Source organism: Chiloscyllium punctatum, chromosome 14 (assembly GCF_047496795.1).
Source record: "Chiloscyllium punctatum isolate Juve2018m chromosome 14, sChiPun1.3, whole genome shotgun sequence".
NCBI classification, from domain to species: Eukaryota; Metazoa; Chordata; class Chondrichthyes; order Orectolobiformes; family Hemiscylliidae; genus Chiloscyllium; species Chiloscyllium punctatum.
In genome coordinates, this window is record NC_092752.1 from 31,696,329 (window position 1) to 31,711,706 (window position 15,378).

Genomic DNA, 15,378 nt, shown 5'->3' on the forward strand with positions numbered 1-15,378 from the left:
GATGTTAGCTTTATGGTTTTATCTGAAAATGAATGCAATCATACAATTCCAAGTCCAAACCATCAATAACATTTCCAAAATCAGATGCAATAAAAAAATTAATTTGAAGTGTTTGGAAAATCAGTGCTCTCAGGAGTAATCAGCAGAAGAACACCTTCCCATTTCATGTACCCCTTCCTGTATTAAACCAGTATATCAACAAATGTTTAGTAAGTCAATGAGTAAGTGAAAGCCAAATGAAAAGCACTGTTGTACTGCAGGCCTGCAGCCATTGGAAGGTTGGTTTTCACAGGCCAAAATAGTTAACTCACTATCCCTACAATTACCAAACAGCGTCTCATTCTATTGATCACAGCTGAATTCAAGTTCAGTTCCAGAGAAGCTCTAAATTTTCAAGTTTTGCTGCGAACCATTGAAATACTTTGAATTTTATTGTACAACTGTTAATTTTGCCTTCCTCACCAATCACTCAGTATATTTTCTGAAATGAACCATACAGATAAGGAAGGTTGAAAGCCTAAATTCTGGTCTGTGTTGTTCTCGCCTGTAGTATAAATAGACAAAGCAAAATTGCCTTCAGTTGGGTTAGTAGGTGGAGGGAGGCTAATCAAGTTCCTGACTGCCACCCAGCAGTCACTTTTGAAGTCTGGACACTAGATGAGAACAAAATTGTGACATCCTCCACAATCAAAACTCACAAATGAATAAAAGCTACTTGGGTGAAATATTGGAGGGTGATTGGCATTGATGGAATTGCACTCTTCAAGGAGGCACTGTTGAGAAAGCAGTTGCAGTTTAACACATGACTGCAAGGGGATGAATTTATACAATATTTGAGTGCGGGTGGGTCGTACATATTGGATTGTTAACTTCCAATTGTGGAATGTTCAGAAACAGTACTCTTTTCCCTCTTATCTCTGTCGAGTTTTGTTTTTTACCCAGTGATGCACAGAGATAGTGATTGAAAACTAATTGCCCTCTCACAGTGGGGGAACAGAAATCAGTATGAATCCTTTGTGGACTTCCAAATGGTCAGCTCAAGTGGCATCACTGAAGAATCTGCATGGGCTACCCATCTGGTGTGATGCTGCATGGCCTGATCTAAGTTGTCCATGTACTCTCAAAAAATTGAGAATGCATTGAACAGTAATTTTGAAATCACAAAGTATTGTTACGATTAAGGACTCAAGCTTTCTGGTTTGATCTCAATATGCATGCAATCATGCAACTCCAAAACATAAATAAAATTTCCAAAATCAGATGCAATAAAAAAATGAATTTGAAGTGTCCAGACAATCAGTGTATTAGGAGTCCTGGAAACAGCCAGTGTTGCACATGTATTTGGCACTTAATGTTTCAAGAATGACTTTTGATGTTCACTATTCATGGAACCATGCACAGATTGTTGTTGCTTTCTCAGTAGAATTTTCCATTAAATTTGCCATCTCATAATGCAGTATTTTTTTAAGGGCATCTGGCATATGTAAAACAACAGAATCTCTTCAGCCAATCAAATTGACACCCCACCCCACTCCCAGCCACAAGAGTTCAAACCAGGAAGTAACAAATGAGAAATATAAAGTGCAATTAATTAACTATTTGCATGAAATGGAATGTAGGTTGCAAAATAAAGATTAGGATAAGGGATGGTTTTAAAGGAGACATTAAGTTTAACAATCTGGAATACTAATTTTCTTGAGAGAATGAGAACAAGGAACATTACAGCACAGGAACAGGCCCTTCGGCCCTCCAAGCCTGCACCAATCAGATCCTCCATCTAAACCTGTCACCTATTTTCTAAGGATCTGTATCCCTTTGCTCCCTCCCCTTTCACGTATCTGTCTAGATACATCTTAAATGACACTATCATTCCCGCCCCAACCACCTCTGCTGGTAACGTGTTCCATGCACCCATCACCCGCTGTGTGCCGAACTTTCTACACATATCTCCCCTAATCTTTCTCCCCTCATTTGAATTCATGATCCCTAGTAATTGAGTCCTCCATTCTGTGAAAAGGTTTCTTGCTATCCACCCTGTCTACATCTCTCATGATTTTGTAATCATGATCTGATCTCAATCAGGTTCCCCCTCAACCTCCTTCTTTCCAATGAAAATAATCCTAATCTACTCAACCTCCCTCATAGCTAGCTAGCATCCTCCATACCAGGCAACATCCTCGTAAACCTTTTCTGCACCCTCTCCAAAGCGTCCGCATCCTTTTGGTAATGTGGTGACCAGAACTGTATGCAGTGTTCCAAATGTGGCTGAACCAAAGTCTGATACAATTGTAACATGGCCTACCAGCTCTCGTACTCAGTACCCTGTCTGATGAAGGAAAGCAAGCCGTATGCCTTCTTGACCACTCTACTGACCCGTGTTACCACCTTCAGAGAATAATGGACTGAACACCCAGATCTCTTAAAATCAATTTTCCCCAGTACTTTTCCATTTACTGTATAGTTCACTCTTGAATTGGATCTTGCAAAATGCATCACCTTGCATTTGTCCAGATTGAACTCCATCTGCTATTTCTGATGAGATTATACTTTTGTAAAGTTAAATGTTCAGGGCCAGAGATGTTGTTCAGAGTAATAATCATTTATTTTGTTGCTTAAAAACTAAATCCTAGATGTATCAGCATTATCCCTAACTATTTTAGCCATTTTGTGTGCAGAACTAATCAATGTGTCTCCTATTTTGTCGTGGTTAGTGTAATTCATTGCCAAATCAATTGAAGTCTTCAACAGCATACCCTGTGAAGGAGAAAAGTATCTCTGATAGCACCCTCTGGATTTCGATGCTAAATGTCAGAAGTTACAATCCGATTTATCCTGTAATAACAATGAACATTGATAACCTATTTGTTACTACGGCAAAATCAGGACCATTGACCTTTAGACCGCAATGCATATTGTAAACGTTCATTTTATCCTCCCACATCATACAAGCTTTCTTATATATTTGATCACTTGAGCATTTATTGGTTTAGTCAATTGGATACAAATTGAAGGTAGAAGATGGGATGGAGGTGGAAGGTTGCTTTTCGGACTGGAGGCCTGTGACCAGTGGTGCTGCGTCTGCTGCTTTTTGTCATCTGTTTAAATTATTTGCATGTGAATATAGGAGGTATGGCTAGTAAGTTTGCAGATACACCAAAATTGGTGGTGTAGTGAACAGTGAAGAAGGTTATCTCCTAGATCAGACGGGCCAATGTGCGGAGGAGTGGCAGATGGAGTTTAATTTAGAAAAATGTAAGATGTTGCATTTTGGTGAGGCAAATCAGGACAGGACAGTTACTGGAGGGTCCTGGTAAGGGTTGCTAAACAAAGATCTGGAGATGCAGATCTTTGAAAGTGGAATCACTGGTAAACAGGGTGGTGAAGAAGGCATTTGGCATGCTTGCCTTCATTGGTCAGTGCATTGATTATAGCATTAGGATGTCATGTTGTGGCTATACAAGACATTGGTTAGGCCACTTTTAGAAGAATGCATTGAATTCTGGTCTCCTTGCTATAGGAAAGATGTTAAACTTGAGAGGGAGTAGAAAAGATTGACAAGGATATTGTCAGGTTGGAGCTACAGAAGGAAGGCCGAATAAGCTGGGACATTTTTCGCAGTAGGGTTGGGGGCTGAGGGATGACCTCTGGTTTAAAATCATGAGGGGCATGGATAGGATAAGTAGACAATGTCTTTGTCTTTTTCCCAGAGTGGGGGAGTCCAAAACTAGAGGGCATAAATTTAAAGTTAGAGGGGAAAGATTTAAAAGGCATCAATAAAGTGGGGAACTGGAAAAGGCACAGCAGGTCAGGCAACATCAGAAGAGCAGTAGAGTCAACATTTTGGCCCGAAACATTGATTCTCCTGCTCCTTGGATGCTGCCTGATCTGCTGTGCTTTTTCTAGCACCACATTTTATCGATTCAGACTCTCCAGCATCTTCAGTCCTCACTGACTCCAAAGACTTAAAGGAATGTTTACAGCAATGTTTGCTGCCAGAGGAAGTGGTGATGGTGGGTATAATTACAATATGAACAGCAAAGGTTTAGTGAGATGTGGGCCAAATGCTAGTAAATGAGACCAAGTCAGTTTAGGATATCTGGTCGGCGTGGACGAATTGGACCGAAGGCTGTATTTTTCTATCGTTCATTTTTGTTTTCAGTGGTCCTCTGTATGGATCCTGTGTGCTAGTCTCTCTCCCTCCCGCTTTTAATCACTTTCCCTTTTCATCTTTTTTCACATTACATGTTTACTTTTTTTCCCTACCCCTTTAAATCATTTTAGAATGCCCAATGTAAACTTTAGCTGTGCTGAACTGCTCCACAGCCTCATTTAAAATATAGACAATTTCAATCTATGCACTCCTTCAGCTTCACAAAGCATATTTCAGTAATTGATTCCATAAAATGTACAGAAGTAAAACTGCCAGCTAATAATAAGGTAATGGGCACTGAGGACCTTGTCTCCTTTACGAGCATGTAATAACCCATGTTTTGTGCGAGCTGTTACTTTTTTTTAGTCCAATATGTAATAAAAGTTTGGGGCCTTCTCTTGTGGGCTGTTTGGCATTTACTGCTTAGCACTGGTTATCTCTCTAACCACTGTTTTGGAAAGCTAGTTGGCAAAACATTGATCTCTGTAATTATAGTTGTTAAAGTGCTGTTGGAGATAAATAGAAATTCACTTTTTATTTTCCTTCCCACAGGAACAAGAGCTAAATGCCCGTACCAGAGCATTGCAAGCATCCTCCACTACATGTTCATTTCGTCCACGCGGTTTTGATGACAGTGACCCACCAGGGAGTTGTGGCCCAAGTGGTGGAGGAGGAGGAAATGGTGGCTTTAATACTATTAGCCGGCTTGTCTTCTGAGACTCCTTCTACAAGACCAACTTGTTTTTTTTCTCTCCCCTTCCTTCTGTTGAATGGGGACTACATGTAACGTGTTCATCAAGTCACTCTACAGAGCAGAATTTATTGATGAAGCATCAAGGATGCTTCCAACTGTTCTTTGGTTAACAGCCTGTTTGGCATTTTGAAAAAAAATGGCTTGACTCTATATCCTTGCTAATTCTTAAAATAGGGAGAAAAGATTCAAAAATATTAATGATTGCAATAGTTTTTAATGTTTGTAGGTTTCTTAACCTTACAGTTGAATCTAACCTGATTATATTTGCATGTTTGAATGAATTTTGTAAATAAGATATTCAGCATTTAATGTGTATTTGTATAAAGGCTGTAAATACATTAAGTGAAATTTTCAAACCCATAACTATTCAAAACCTGGATTTTAAATTGCCAAATTTCTATTATTGCATTTCATTGATGTTATCTTTCATTGTGTAAACAACATCTTGCAATTTCAGGGAGTAGTGTTTGTCACAGATTTGGTAGCCATTTTTGCTCTTTTTTTTGTGTGTGTGTTTATGCATGTGTGCCTTGATCTGTATAGACAAGGTACAATTAGGATCCAAGAATTTAAAAGTTATATTTTCAAGATTGTTTTGAAAATGCATATCCTTGAGAGAGGGAGGAGAATTGCTTATATTTTTGTCATAGATGTAACTTAACATGTTAAACCAACCCTGCCATCACTTGAAGAGATCTAAGGTTTATTGCACATGTATACTAAATATAAAAGGCTAACAAAAACATTTGTTCCTATGTTTGCTCATGGCTAACACATTAACTACTGAATAATTCCAAACATTGTCAAACTTATGAATGTGTTGAGAATTGTTCTAGCATTGGGTGGACTACAATGCTAACTAAGAACCTATTGTAAAACTGAATATTTATAAATATTTAAATGTATAGGAAATATGACTGGGGGAAAGAGACAACTTACTGGTTATTCAATATCAGTTTTTCACTAAATTATTTATTTTTAATTTAGAAGTGCACTGCTTATACATTCGGATGTTTCAAAACATTTGAACACTATTTTAGTAACTATTTCCAACTTGATCTAGGGACTAGTAATAATCAGTGATCGTTGAGTTTTCCTTTAATTGGTATCAAATATCAATTGCAAGCAACAAAACTTTTCATTCTATTTTATATGCATTTTTGGCTTATTTTTAAAGCTCTAAAAGTTGTTTTCCTTTTTCCTTAGTGTTTTTTTTTGTAAAATCTTTATCTTCAAAATAATATGTACGTTTTTTTGTTGAGCCCATTTTGTATTGTAGGGCTTTGACAATAAAGCATAATGCTCGTTACAATTGTCTTCAGGCTTCATCTTCCCAATTTTTTCCCATAAATGAGTCTTTCTGACAGTCTACTGAATTTATCACATGCCCTAATCTTTGGTTTTGGCAAATGCCAAGTTAATGTGATACATGATTGTGACTTTATTTTACCTGCTAAGCAAATTTAATTTATCACTAATAGTAATAACTAAACAACAGCAGTGATACAGAAGTTTTACAGTTATTAAACTTTGAAAAGTAATGAGTAATTGTGACTCTTGACAGAAGGGCTGTATTAAAAAGTGTCTTAAAGAAGGAGTTGGGGGTGGGATTGGAAGTACAGAGCTGAGGACAAAGGCAGTTTAAATTAAAGCTGCCAATGATGGAGCCATTAATATTTCAGGATTTACAGCAAGCTAGAATTGGAGAAATTCAGAAATCTTGTGTTATTAAGATTAGGAGGAATTACAGAGAGAGGGAGGAGCAGGGATTTTGTCAGACCATTTCTGCCAGGATAGCAAACACATGGGTGATAGGTGAATAACATTTAGATTGAGTTGAAACATAGACAGTGTCAAAGTGTGGCGCTGGAAAAGCACAGCAGGTCAGGCAGCATTCAAGGAACAGGAGAGTCGTCGTTTCTGGCATAAACCATTCAGGAATGCTACCTGACCTGCTATGTTTTTCCAGTACCACACATTTCGACTCTGACTGTCCAGCATCTGCAGTCCTCACTTTCTCCTAGTCGCTGAAAGGTAGACAGCCAATTTTTGAATGAGCACAAGATAGGAGGTTAGCCAGGAGAGCATTAGACTAGAAAGTAACAGAGGCTTCTTTCAGGAGCAGATGAGGGAAAACAGGTTGTGTTCTAGAGATGAAGGTAAGTTGTGCTCTGTAACTGAGGAGTGATGCAGAAATTAAGTATGATTTTAAATTAAAATCAAACAAACATTATCATAATTACATTTGGAACAAGGGAAAAAAATGATAAAAATCAGACTTTTTTTGTGAGGTGGTTGAAAATTGCTCCCAAATACATGTACTATCATTGTGTGCATTTTCTAGAAACACCAGGGGGAGCCACCTAGCAATTATTATACCAAACAATCGGAAGATGTCCTCTCAAAGCAACTTAACTCACTACTTCCTGGAAGATGACAGCACTGTAATTATAAGATACTGCATCAAACACAACTGTGTCACAAATCACTAAGACTGAACAACTATTGTCATTTAAAATAAGAACGGATTATAGTAATTGTGAATTTCAACAAATCCACTGCCAACAATGAGGCTTGCAAACTTTGGGGAAATTCCGAGCGGTTTGATGATGGGATATTCTGACCAGATGACACATGCTCATATTATAGCTAGTACGATTTTTTTATACAAATGTTGTAAAGGATTAGTCCCTGTTGTTAAGTAATTTTCATCATTATGAAATTGTGTGCAAATTTCAGAGGGCAAGGAAGACATCTGGGAGCAGGTGAGAAGGCAAGCCAGCAGTATGGAAGGGAAGAGTTTGAATATGGAGAGATTAGAAGAGGGGAAGCCAGACATCGGAGGAACAGTGATTCCACCAGTAGCCAATGGCTGCTGAAAATACTATTTGTGGTCATTCTCAGATATCCGCTATACCCAATGGTATTACTATTGAATATTTCAATGACGGTTTATACAATCGCCAATTAGCTTACTTATAACTTGTAATAAATCAAAACTCACTGATTTTCACACTGAACCCATTCCCAAAACTTCCCTGACTTATACTAGGTGCAAACAGGTTCTGGGCTGAATTTTTAAGCCCAGGCTGGGGTGAACACAAAGGTGGATGGGTGTGGAATATTACCTTCTATTGCACACCAGTTCTATGGTTCCTTCTGCCGTCCAGCAGATCCCAGGACAATGTGTGCACAAGGGGCCAAACATTGGAACTTATCCCTTTGAGTAGAGGCCAAAATCAAAATTCTCAGGGAAATAAATCTTGAAAACTCTTAAAAATTCACTACCTACATATGTAAGGGCACACAAGGAGAATCAAAAGGCTTCAAATGCTAGACAAGCAGCCAAGGGAGCTGATGATAATGCACTTCCTCTGGAAGGCGATAAGAAATAAGAGCTGAATTAGGCTATTTGGCCCATCAAGCCTTCTCCAGCATTTGATTCTGGCTGATGTTTTTCAGCCCCTTTGTCCTGCCTTCTCCCCGTAACATTTGATTTGCTTCACAACAAAAATCGATCTCTGTATTAAATACACTCAATGACTTGACCTCCATAGCCCTCTGTGGCAATGAGTTTCACAGATTGACCACTCTCTGGCTGAAGAAATTCCACCTTCTCTCAGTTCGAAAGGGATGTCCCTTCATTCTAAGACTGTACCCTTGGGTCCAAGTCTCTCCTACTGGTGCAAAATATCTTCCCCATGTCCATTCTATCCAGGCTTATAAGTTTCAATCAGGTCCCCCCGCCCCCCACTCCATCTTGTAAAACTCCATCAAATACAGATGCAGAGTCCTCAACCACACCTTATAATGACAAGCCCTTCATCCCCAGGACCATTCTTGTAAACTTCCACTGGAACCCCGTCAGTTATTCTCTGCTGGTTTTTGAAGGCTTCCCAATAATCTTTACAACATTGTATGCTTTTTCTTTTGCTTTTTGTGCTGTCCCTGACTTCCCTTGTTAGCCATGGTTGTCTCATTGTCCCATAGTATGTTTCTTCTTCCTTGGAATGAATTTCTGCTGTGCCTCCCAAATTGCCCCGAGAAACCCCTGCCCTTGCTGCTCTACCATCTTCCCTGCTAGGACCCCTTGCAATTAACTCCAGCCAGCTCCTCCCTCATGTCTTTGTAATTACCTTTATGGTGAAACCATTACATCTGATTCAAGCTTCTCCCTCTCAGACTGCAGGGTGAATGCCGACATATTATGGTGACTGCTCTTTAGGGGTTCCTAAACCTCCAGCTCCTTAATTAAGTCTGCCCCATTAACATCAACAAATCCAGAATTGTAACTGGGCTCTACCACAAGCTGCTCCAAAAAAATGCATTTCACAGACATTCCACAAATTTCTTTTCTTGAGATTCGCTATCAACCTGACTTTCCTAATCCAGCTGCATATTGACGACCCCATGAATATTGAAATAGTGCCTTTCTCACATGCCTTTTCTATCTCCTGATTTATTTTCTGCCCCGCATCCTGACTACAACAAGAAAGTCTGTACACAACTCCCTTCAGGGTCTTATTTTACTTTGTGGTTCCTCAATGCTACCCACACAGATTCTACACCTTTTGACTTTATATCACTTCTTGTTATAAATTTATTTTAATTTCTTACTAACAAGGAAACCTCTCCCCTTCTGCCCATCTGCCTGTTCTTTCAATAGGATGTGAACCCTTGGATATTTATTTCCCAGCCCTGATCTCCTTGCAGCCAGGTGTCTATGGTATCCACAACATCATACCTGACAATTTCAATCTGTGCTACCATCTCATTTACCTTGTTTTATATACTGCATGTATTTAAGTACAACACCATCAGTCCTGTGTTAACTGCCACTTTTTTCATCCGTGTACTTGTCTAAATTTAAAATTCTTGCTCCCTGTGTGAATGAGAATGAGAACTTTATGGAGGATGAGCAAATTGACCATAGCACTGTGGTACAGGGAGCCATCTGTTTTGTCTAAAGTTAGATTCCTGACCCTTTCCATACGCTCTGTCCTTTGATTTGTTCTGGAAACTTTAATAACATCTGCTGAGTCCATTCCTCCAGCCTTTATCTTTTAGCACAATTTTCCATGCAAGTGAACTCTCGCCCACCACTATCTAGTTTAAAGCCCTAACCATAATCTTAGTAACATGATTCGCCAGTAGTCCGATCCCAGCATGATTCGAGTGCAGTCCATTCCATCAGAACAGCTCCCTCCTTCCTCTGTACTGGCACCAATGTACCATGAATTCAAACCTGTTTCTTCCACACCAATCTGTGAGCCACATGTTTACCTTTTAATCTTGTTGCCCCTATACTAATTTGCTAATCACAAATGCAGTAATCCAGAAATTAGTGTGTGTTTTGCTTCTTACTTTTATCCCCTAGCTGCTCATATTCCTTCAGCATATTTTCTCTTCCTACCTATATCATTGGTACCTATGTGGACCACAACAACTGAATCTTTCCTCTTCCTCTCCAAATTCCTCTGCAGCCCAGATGAGATTAGATTAGATTAGATTACTTACAGTGTGGAAACAGGCCCTTCGGCCCAACAAGTCCACACCGCCCTGCTGAAGCGCAACCCACCCATACTCCTACCTTACTCCTTACCTAACACTACGGGCAATTTAGCATGGCCAGTTCACCTGAACTGCACATCTTTGTGACTGTGGGAGGAAACCGGAGCACCCGGAGGAAACCCACGCAGACACGGGGAGAACGTGCAAACTCCACACAGTCAGTCGCCTGAGGTGGGAATTGAACCCGGGTCACTGGCGCTGTGAGGCAGCAGTGCTAACCACTGTGCCACCGTGCCACCCACAGATGTATTGAACCTGGGCACCTTGCAGGCAACACAGTTTTTGGGACTCTCAATCCTGGCCACAGAGAACAGTATATGCTCTTCTGACTATACTATTTCCTATTACAACTACATTTCTCTTTTCTCCCCTGCCTTGAATGGCTCCCTGTACCACAGTGCTATGGTCAGTTTGCTCATTCTGCATACAGCTCTCACTGTCATCCTCACAGGTAGCAAGAATTTTAAATTTAAACAAGCTTAAGTTCCAGCATTAGCTCCTGGATCCCTCTACTTGCATCATTCAGAGTCACACCCTCCTGTCCCTGATGACTTCGCAGCAGTTAATCTAAGGGGTGTGACTGCCTCCTGAAACAGCATCCAGGTAACTCTTCCCGCTCCCAGTGAATCTCAGTTTGTGAAATGTCGACTCCAGCTTATCAATTCTTAGCTAAGTTCCTCAAGCAACCAACATGTGCTACATATGTGGTGTCTCTGAACCACCACAGGATCCACCAGCTCCATGTCATGTAGTTATAACACATCACCTGTTTCTTCATTTCTATCTTAATTACTTAGGTCTTAATCTGATTTTTAAAAATGTCATACAAACATAGAGTCATAGAGATGTACAGCATGAAAACGGACCTTTCGGTCCAACCTGTCTCCACGCCGACCAGATATCCCAACCCAATCTAATCCCACCTGCCAGCACCTGGCCCATATCCCTCCAAACCCTTCCTATTCATATACCCATCCAAATGCCTTTTAAATGTTGCAATTGTACCACCATTTCCTCTGGCAGCTCATTCCATACACGTACCACCCTCGGGGTGAAAAAGTTGCCTCTTAGGTCTCTTTTATATCTTTCCCCTCTCACCCTAAACCTCTAGTTCTGGACTCCCCGACCCCAGGGAAAAGACTTTGGTCTATTTATCCTATCCATGCCCCTCATAATTTTGTAAACCTTTATAAGGTCACCCCTCAAACTCTGATGCTCCAGGGAAAACAGACCCAGCCTGTTTAGCCTCTCCCTATAGATCAAATCCTCCAACCTTGGCAACATCCTTGTAAATCTTTCCTGAACTCTTTCAAGTTTCACAACATCTTTCCGATAGGGAGGAGACCAGAATTGCACACAATATTCCAACAAAGGCCTAACCAATGTCCTATACAGCCGCAACGTGACCTCCCAACTCCAGTACTCAATACTCTGACCAATAAAAGAAAGCATACCAAACGCTTTTTTCACTATCCTACCTACTTGCGACTCCACTTTCAAGGAACTATGAACCTGCACTCCAAGGTCTCTTTGTTCAGCAACACTCCCTAGGACCTTACCATTAGGTGTATGAGTCCTGCTAAGATTTGCTTTCCCAAAATGCAGCACCTAGTATTTATCTGAATTAAACTCCCTCTGCCACTTCTCAGTCCATTGACCCATCTGGTCAAGATCCTGTTGTAATTTGAGGTAACCTTCTTCACTGTCCACTACACCTCCAACTTTGGTGTCATCTGCAAACTTACTAACTGTACCTCTTATGCTCACATCCAAATCATTTATGTAAATGACAAAAACTGGTCTTTTAGTTTGTAGCATGTAAATATTTCCCCTTTTTTTCTTCAATGTGAAAGTAACCTAAAACAAATAGTTAAATTAGTAGCTATCACCAACCGATGAACTTATGGTTTACTTGTGATGTCACTCTTTTGTGCTGTGTCCCTGATCCTGGGCTTCAATTTATCCTGTTTAAAAAAACATCTTGAAAAATATGAGCCAAAAAAAGCAAGCAAAAACTTACTCTTCCCCTCTGCTGAACTACCATGCTGTCTCCAAATTGCATACTTAATCAGGTTGGGGCTCACTCTGGATGTGATCTCTCCTTCCCAACTGTGCCAACCTTATCAATCATATTATTCAAAAGCCTTTACCCAAGGGCAACCTTTTTTCACACACCCCCACAAAATCTGAGAAGATGATGGGATCCCATTCAGTCAGTCTAGAAAAGAGAATACTGAGAATAGGAGTCATGCTTGAAAGTGAGCATGCTTCCATTACAACAAGAAAGGACACATTGACACTGATTGCTGGAAGTTATGGGATAAGGCTGTAGGATTTATAAGGATACAACATGTCAGTGAAGCAAAAGTACTTAGATCAACAGCTCGACAGGCAAAGCTATGTCTTTATCTGCAACAATAAATCCATGTAAAATAAATTGCTTTTTTTTGGGGAGGAGGGAGGTGGTGAGAGATGAAAAAGATCTGATTGTTATGAAGAATTCTTCTCCAAAAGAAAAGTCACATCCTACTCCAAGTGAGGCAAGGAAACCCATATTTGTACATAGGGATACATGGGCCACTCAAGCATTTTATTTGGAGAGAATATGAATTGAATACCAAGGTTTTAATAAACAATATTGACATAGAGTATGTGCCCATATCATTGTTTTGAATACAATCTAATGTTTAGATTGGTAACAGGGTTTTCTTTTTTGTATTGGGCTCTGGCTACCAACCACCTGTGGTCGGGGCAGGTCAATGCTAACAATTCTTTTCTATGCTTTTAAATAAATAAACTAGTTAAACCACCTGAGCAGTTTTGACCTATAGTTGCTAAAGTTTGAAAAAAGTGAGAGGAAATCTAAATGAAGTATATAAGAATTAAAGGGGATTGACAAAGTAGATGTACAGCAGTTGTCTTTCTTTGAGGGACAATCTAGAATGAGGGGGCATAATTTTAGGAAAAGGGTTGGCAGATTTAAAACAAAAGATCATGAGAAATTATTTCTCTCAATGGCTTGTGTATTTGAGGAATTGACTACTCCAGAGTACAGTTGATGCTGAGGGATTGAAAGAATTTAAGGAGGAAATACATTTTTAATAAGTAATAGGTTGAAAGGTTCCAGACAGCAGGCAGGAAATTGGTGTTGAAGTGAAAATAAGATCAGCCATAATTACATTGAATGCAGACCGTGCTCTATGGGTTGAGTTACCTACTCCTGCTCCTAGTTCTTCTGTTGGTGGTATACTGAAACAAGGTGAAACAAACTTACAAAATGAAAACAGAAACTAATTAAAACTTAAATTAAGTTGTCATTTCTGAAGGTGATGATGCACTGTGAGAGGAGCAGTGGGGGTAGGGGGGTGGTCCACACAATCATGACATGTCTGTACTGTGATAATGGAGTCCATATGCTACCACTCCACGGACATCCCTGCATTGATGTAACCATGGAAGAGGGACAGACAGTTGGGGATGATGACACCTCCACTGCCCACTGCATGGACCTGTTGATGGCCACCTTGGCCACACACAAGAACAGGTTCAAGAGGAGGTTCTTCAATTTGCCTTCCCCTCTTTGCACAGAATGCCCATAGATCTGGATTATAGGGCTGAAGTACAATAAAATACAGAAAAGCAGCCCCTTTAAATTAGCACGACCACAGCTCAGAACCCCAAATTACTTCAACACTTCTAAATTGTGATTCTAACATTTTTTTAAAAACAGGGCTGATACAACCAAAATTTGCTGAGGATGTAAATGAATTAGCTATCTGAAGACAGAGACAGAGGCAGAGAGACACGCATGGAATGTCACTCGCCGCTGTGGCATCACTTACATCCAATTTCCTAGTTCTTAACTCATGCCCTTCCTGGGACAACTTGCCACTCAATGGATTCCACTGAACAACTGGCATCCCGTGTGTCTGCACCATCTGTGAAACTCCACAGTGCACCCGAGTGAACACGGGCATTCCAACTTGACCACGTTGATGAGTCACCAAACATCCATATCCCTTTCCTAGTAGTACATCCTGTTAACCCCATAGGATTCACAATCCCCCAAGTCCCCTCCCAACCCATCTACATTCACCTACATCACCTGCCTTTCCCACCCAGACCCTGGCATATGTTGTGATCTATGTTTTCTTGAATTTTGTTTTCCTCTGCACAGACCTCCTAGGTCCTTGGATGGCAGCAACTTGCAAAACTGGAAGTCAATGCTGGGAATGACGTCAGCACACAGCTAAGTGTGACACACATAATGTGGTCATTTACTGCCCATGTCACTGTTGCATGAATATTGCTGCATGCAGCATTCCACCCCAGATCCCCAGTGGAAAAAGGGAGGAATTCCATATAAAGAATTCTTAGATGGACCAAGCCATTTCTAATTATTTTTAATCAAATGTTTGGACACTTTATGACAACTCCAGGGCAGGTGGAATTTGAACCAAAACTTCTCGCCTCGAAGTAGGGACATTGTCAACTCACCACAAGATGCTCCATGCTGGTTCCTATTCTTTTGAATAAATTGATTAATTAAACAATTGTTAGTCAGCATCTTAGCACACAATAACAGCTTTCATGAAATGCAAGCACTTACCACTGGAATCTTTGCAAATTCAGTTTGTTCACCCATAGTCAAAATTTCATGTGTTTCAGGAGAACCACTGTATCAGTTTTCTCACTTCTAACACTGGACTTTACCAAAGGGTTTTCTCAGACAGGTAGCGGATGAGCTGGGTAACTGGTCTTCTTCAGTAGATCCAAACAATATCCAAAACAAGCCATCAATCTAGGTATGTGATTTCAAGTAAACAAGTTTAAGCAATTAGCTTAAGCCATGGCTTCCAAAACTTAAAAAAACGTCCCAAGCTCTTTGTAATGACTCTTTGTA

The 15,378-nt window shown here is 40.2% G+C and overlaps 1 protein-coding gene across 1 annotated transcript in view; it reads left to right on the forward strand.

Annotated features, from left to right (window-relative positions):
• The window catches only part of usp38 (ubiquitin specific peptidase 38), a 35,214-nt gene extending 28,995 nt beyond the window's left edge, over positions 1-6,219 (forward strand). Inside the window, exon 11 of the mRNA XM_072584137.1 lies at positions 4,703-6,219. Within this exon, the coding sequence (XP_072440238.1) occupies positions 4,703-4,867 (165 nt within the window). The 3' untranslated portion in view covers positions 4,868-6,219. The remainder of the gene's footprint in view (positions 1-4,702) is intronic.
• The last annotated feature ends 9,159 nt before the right edge of the window (positions 6,220-15,378 follow it).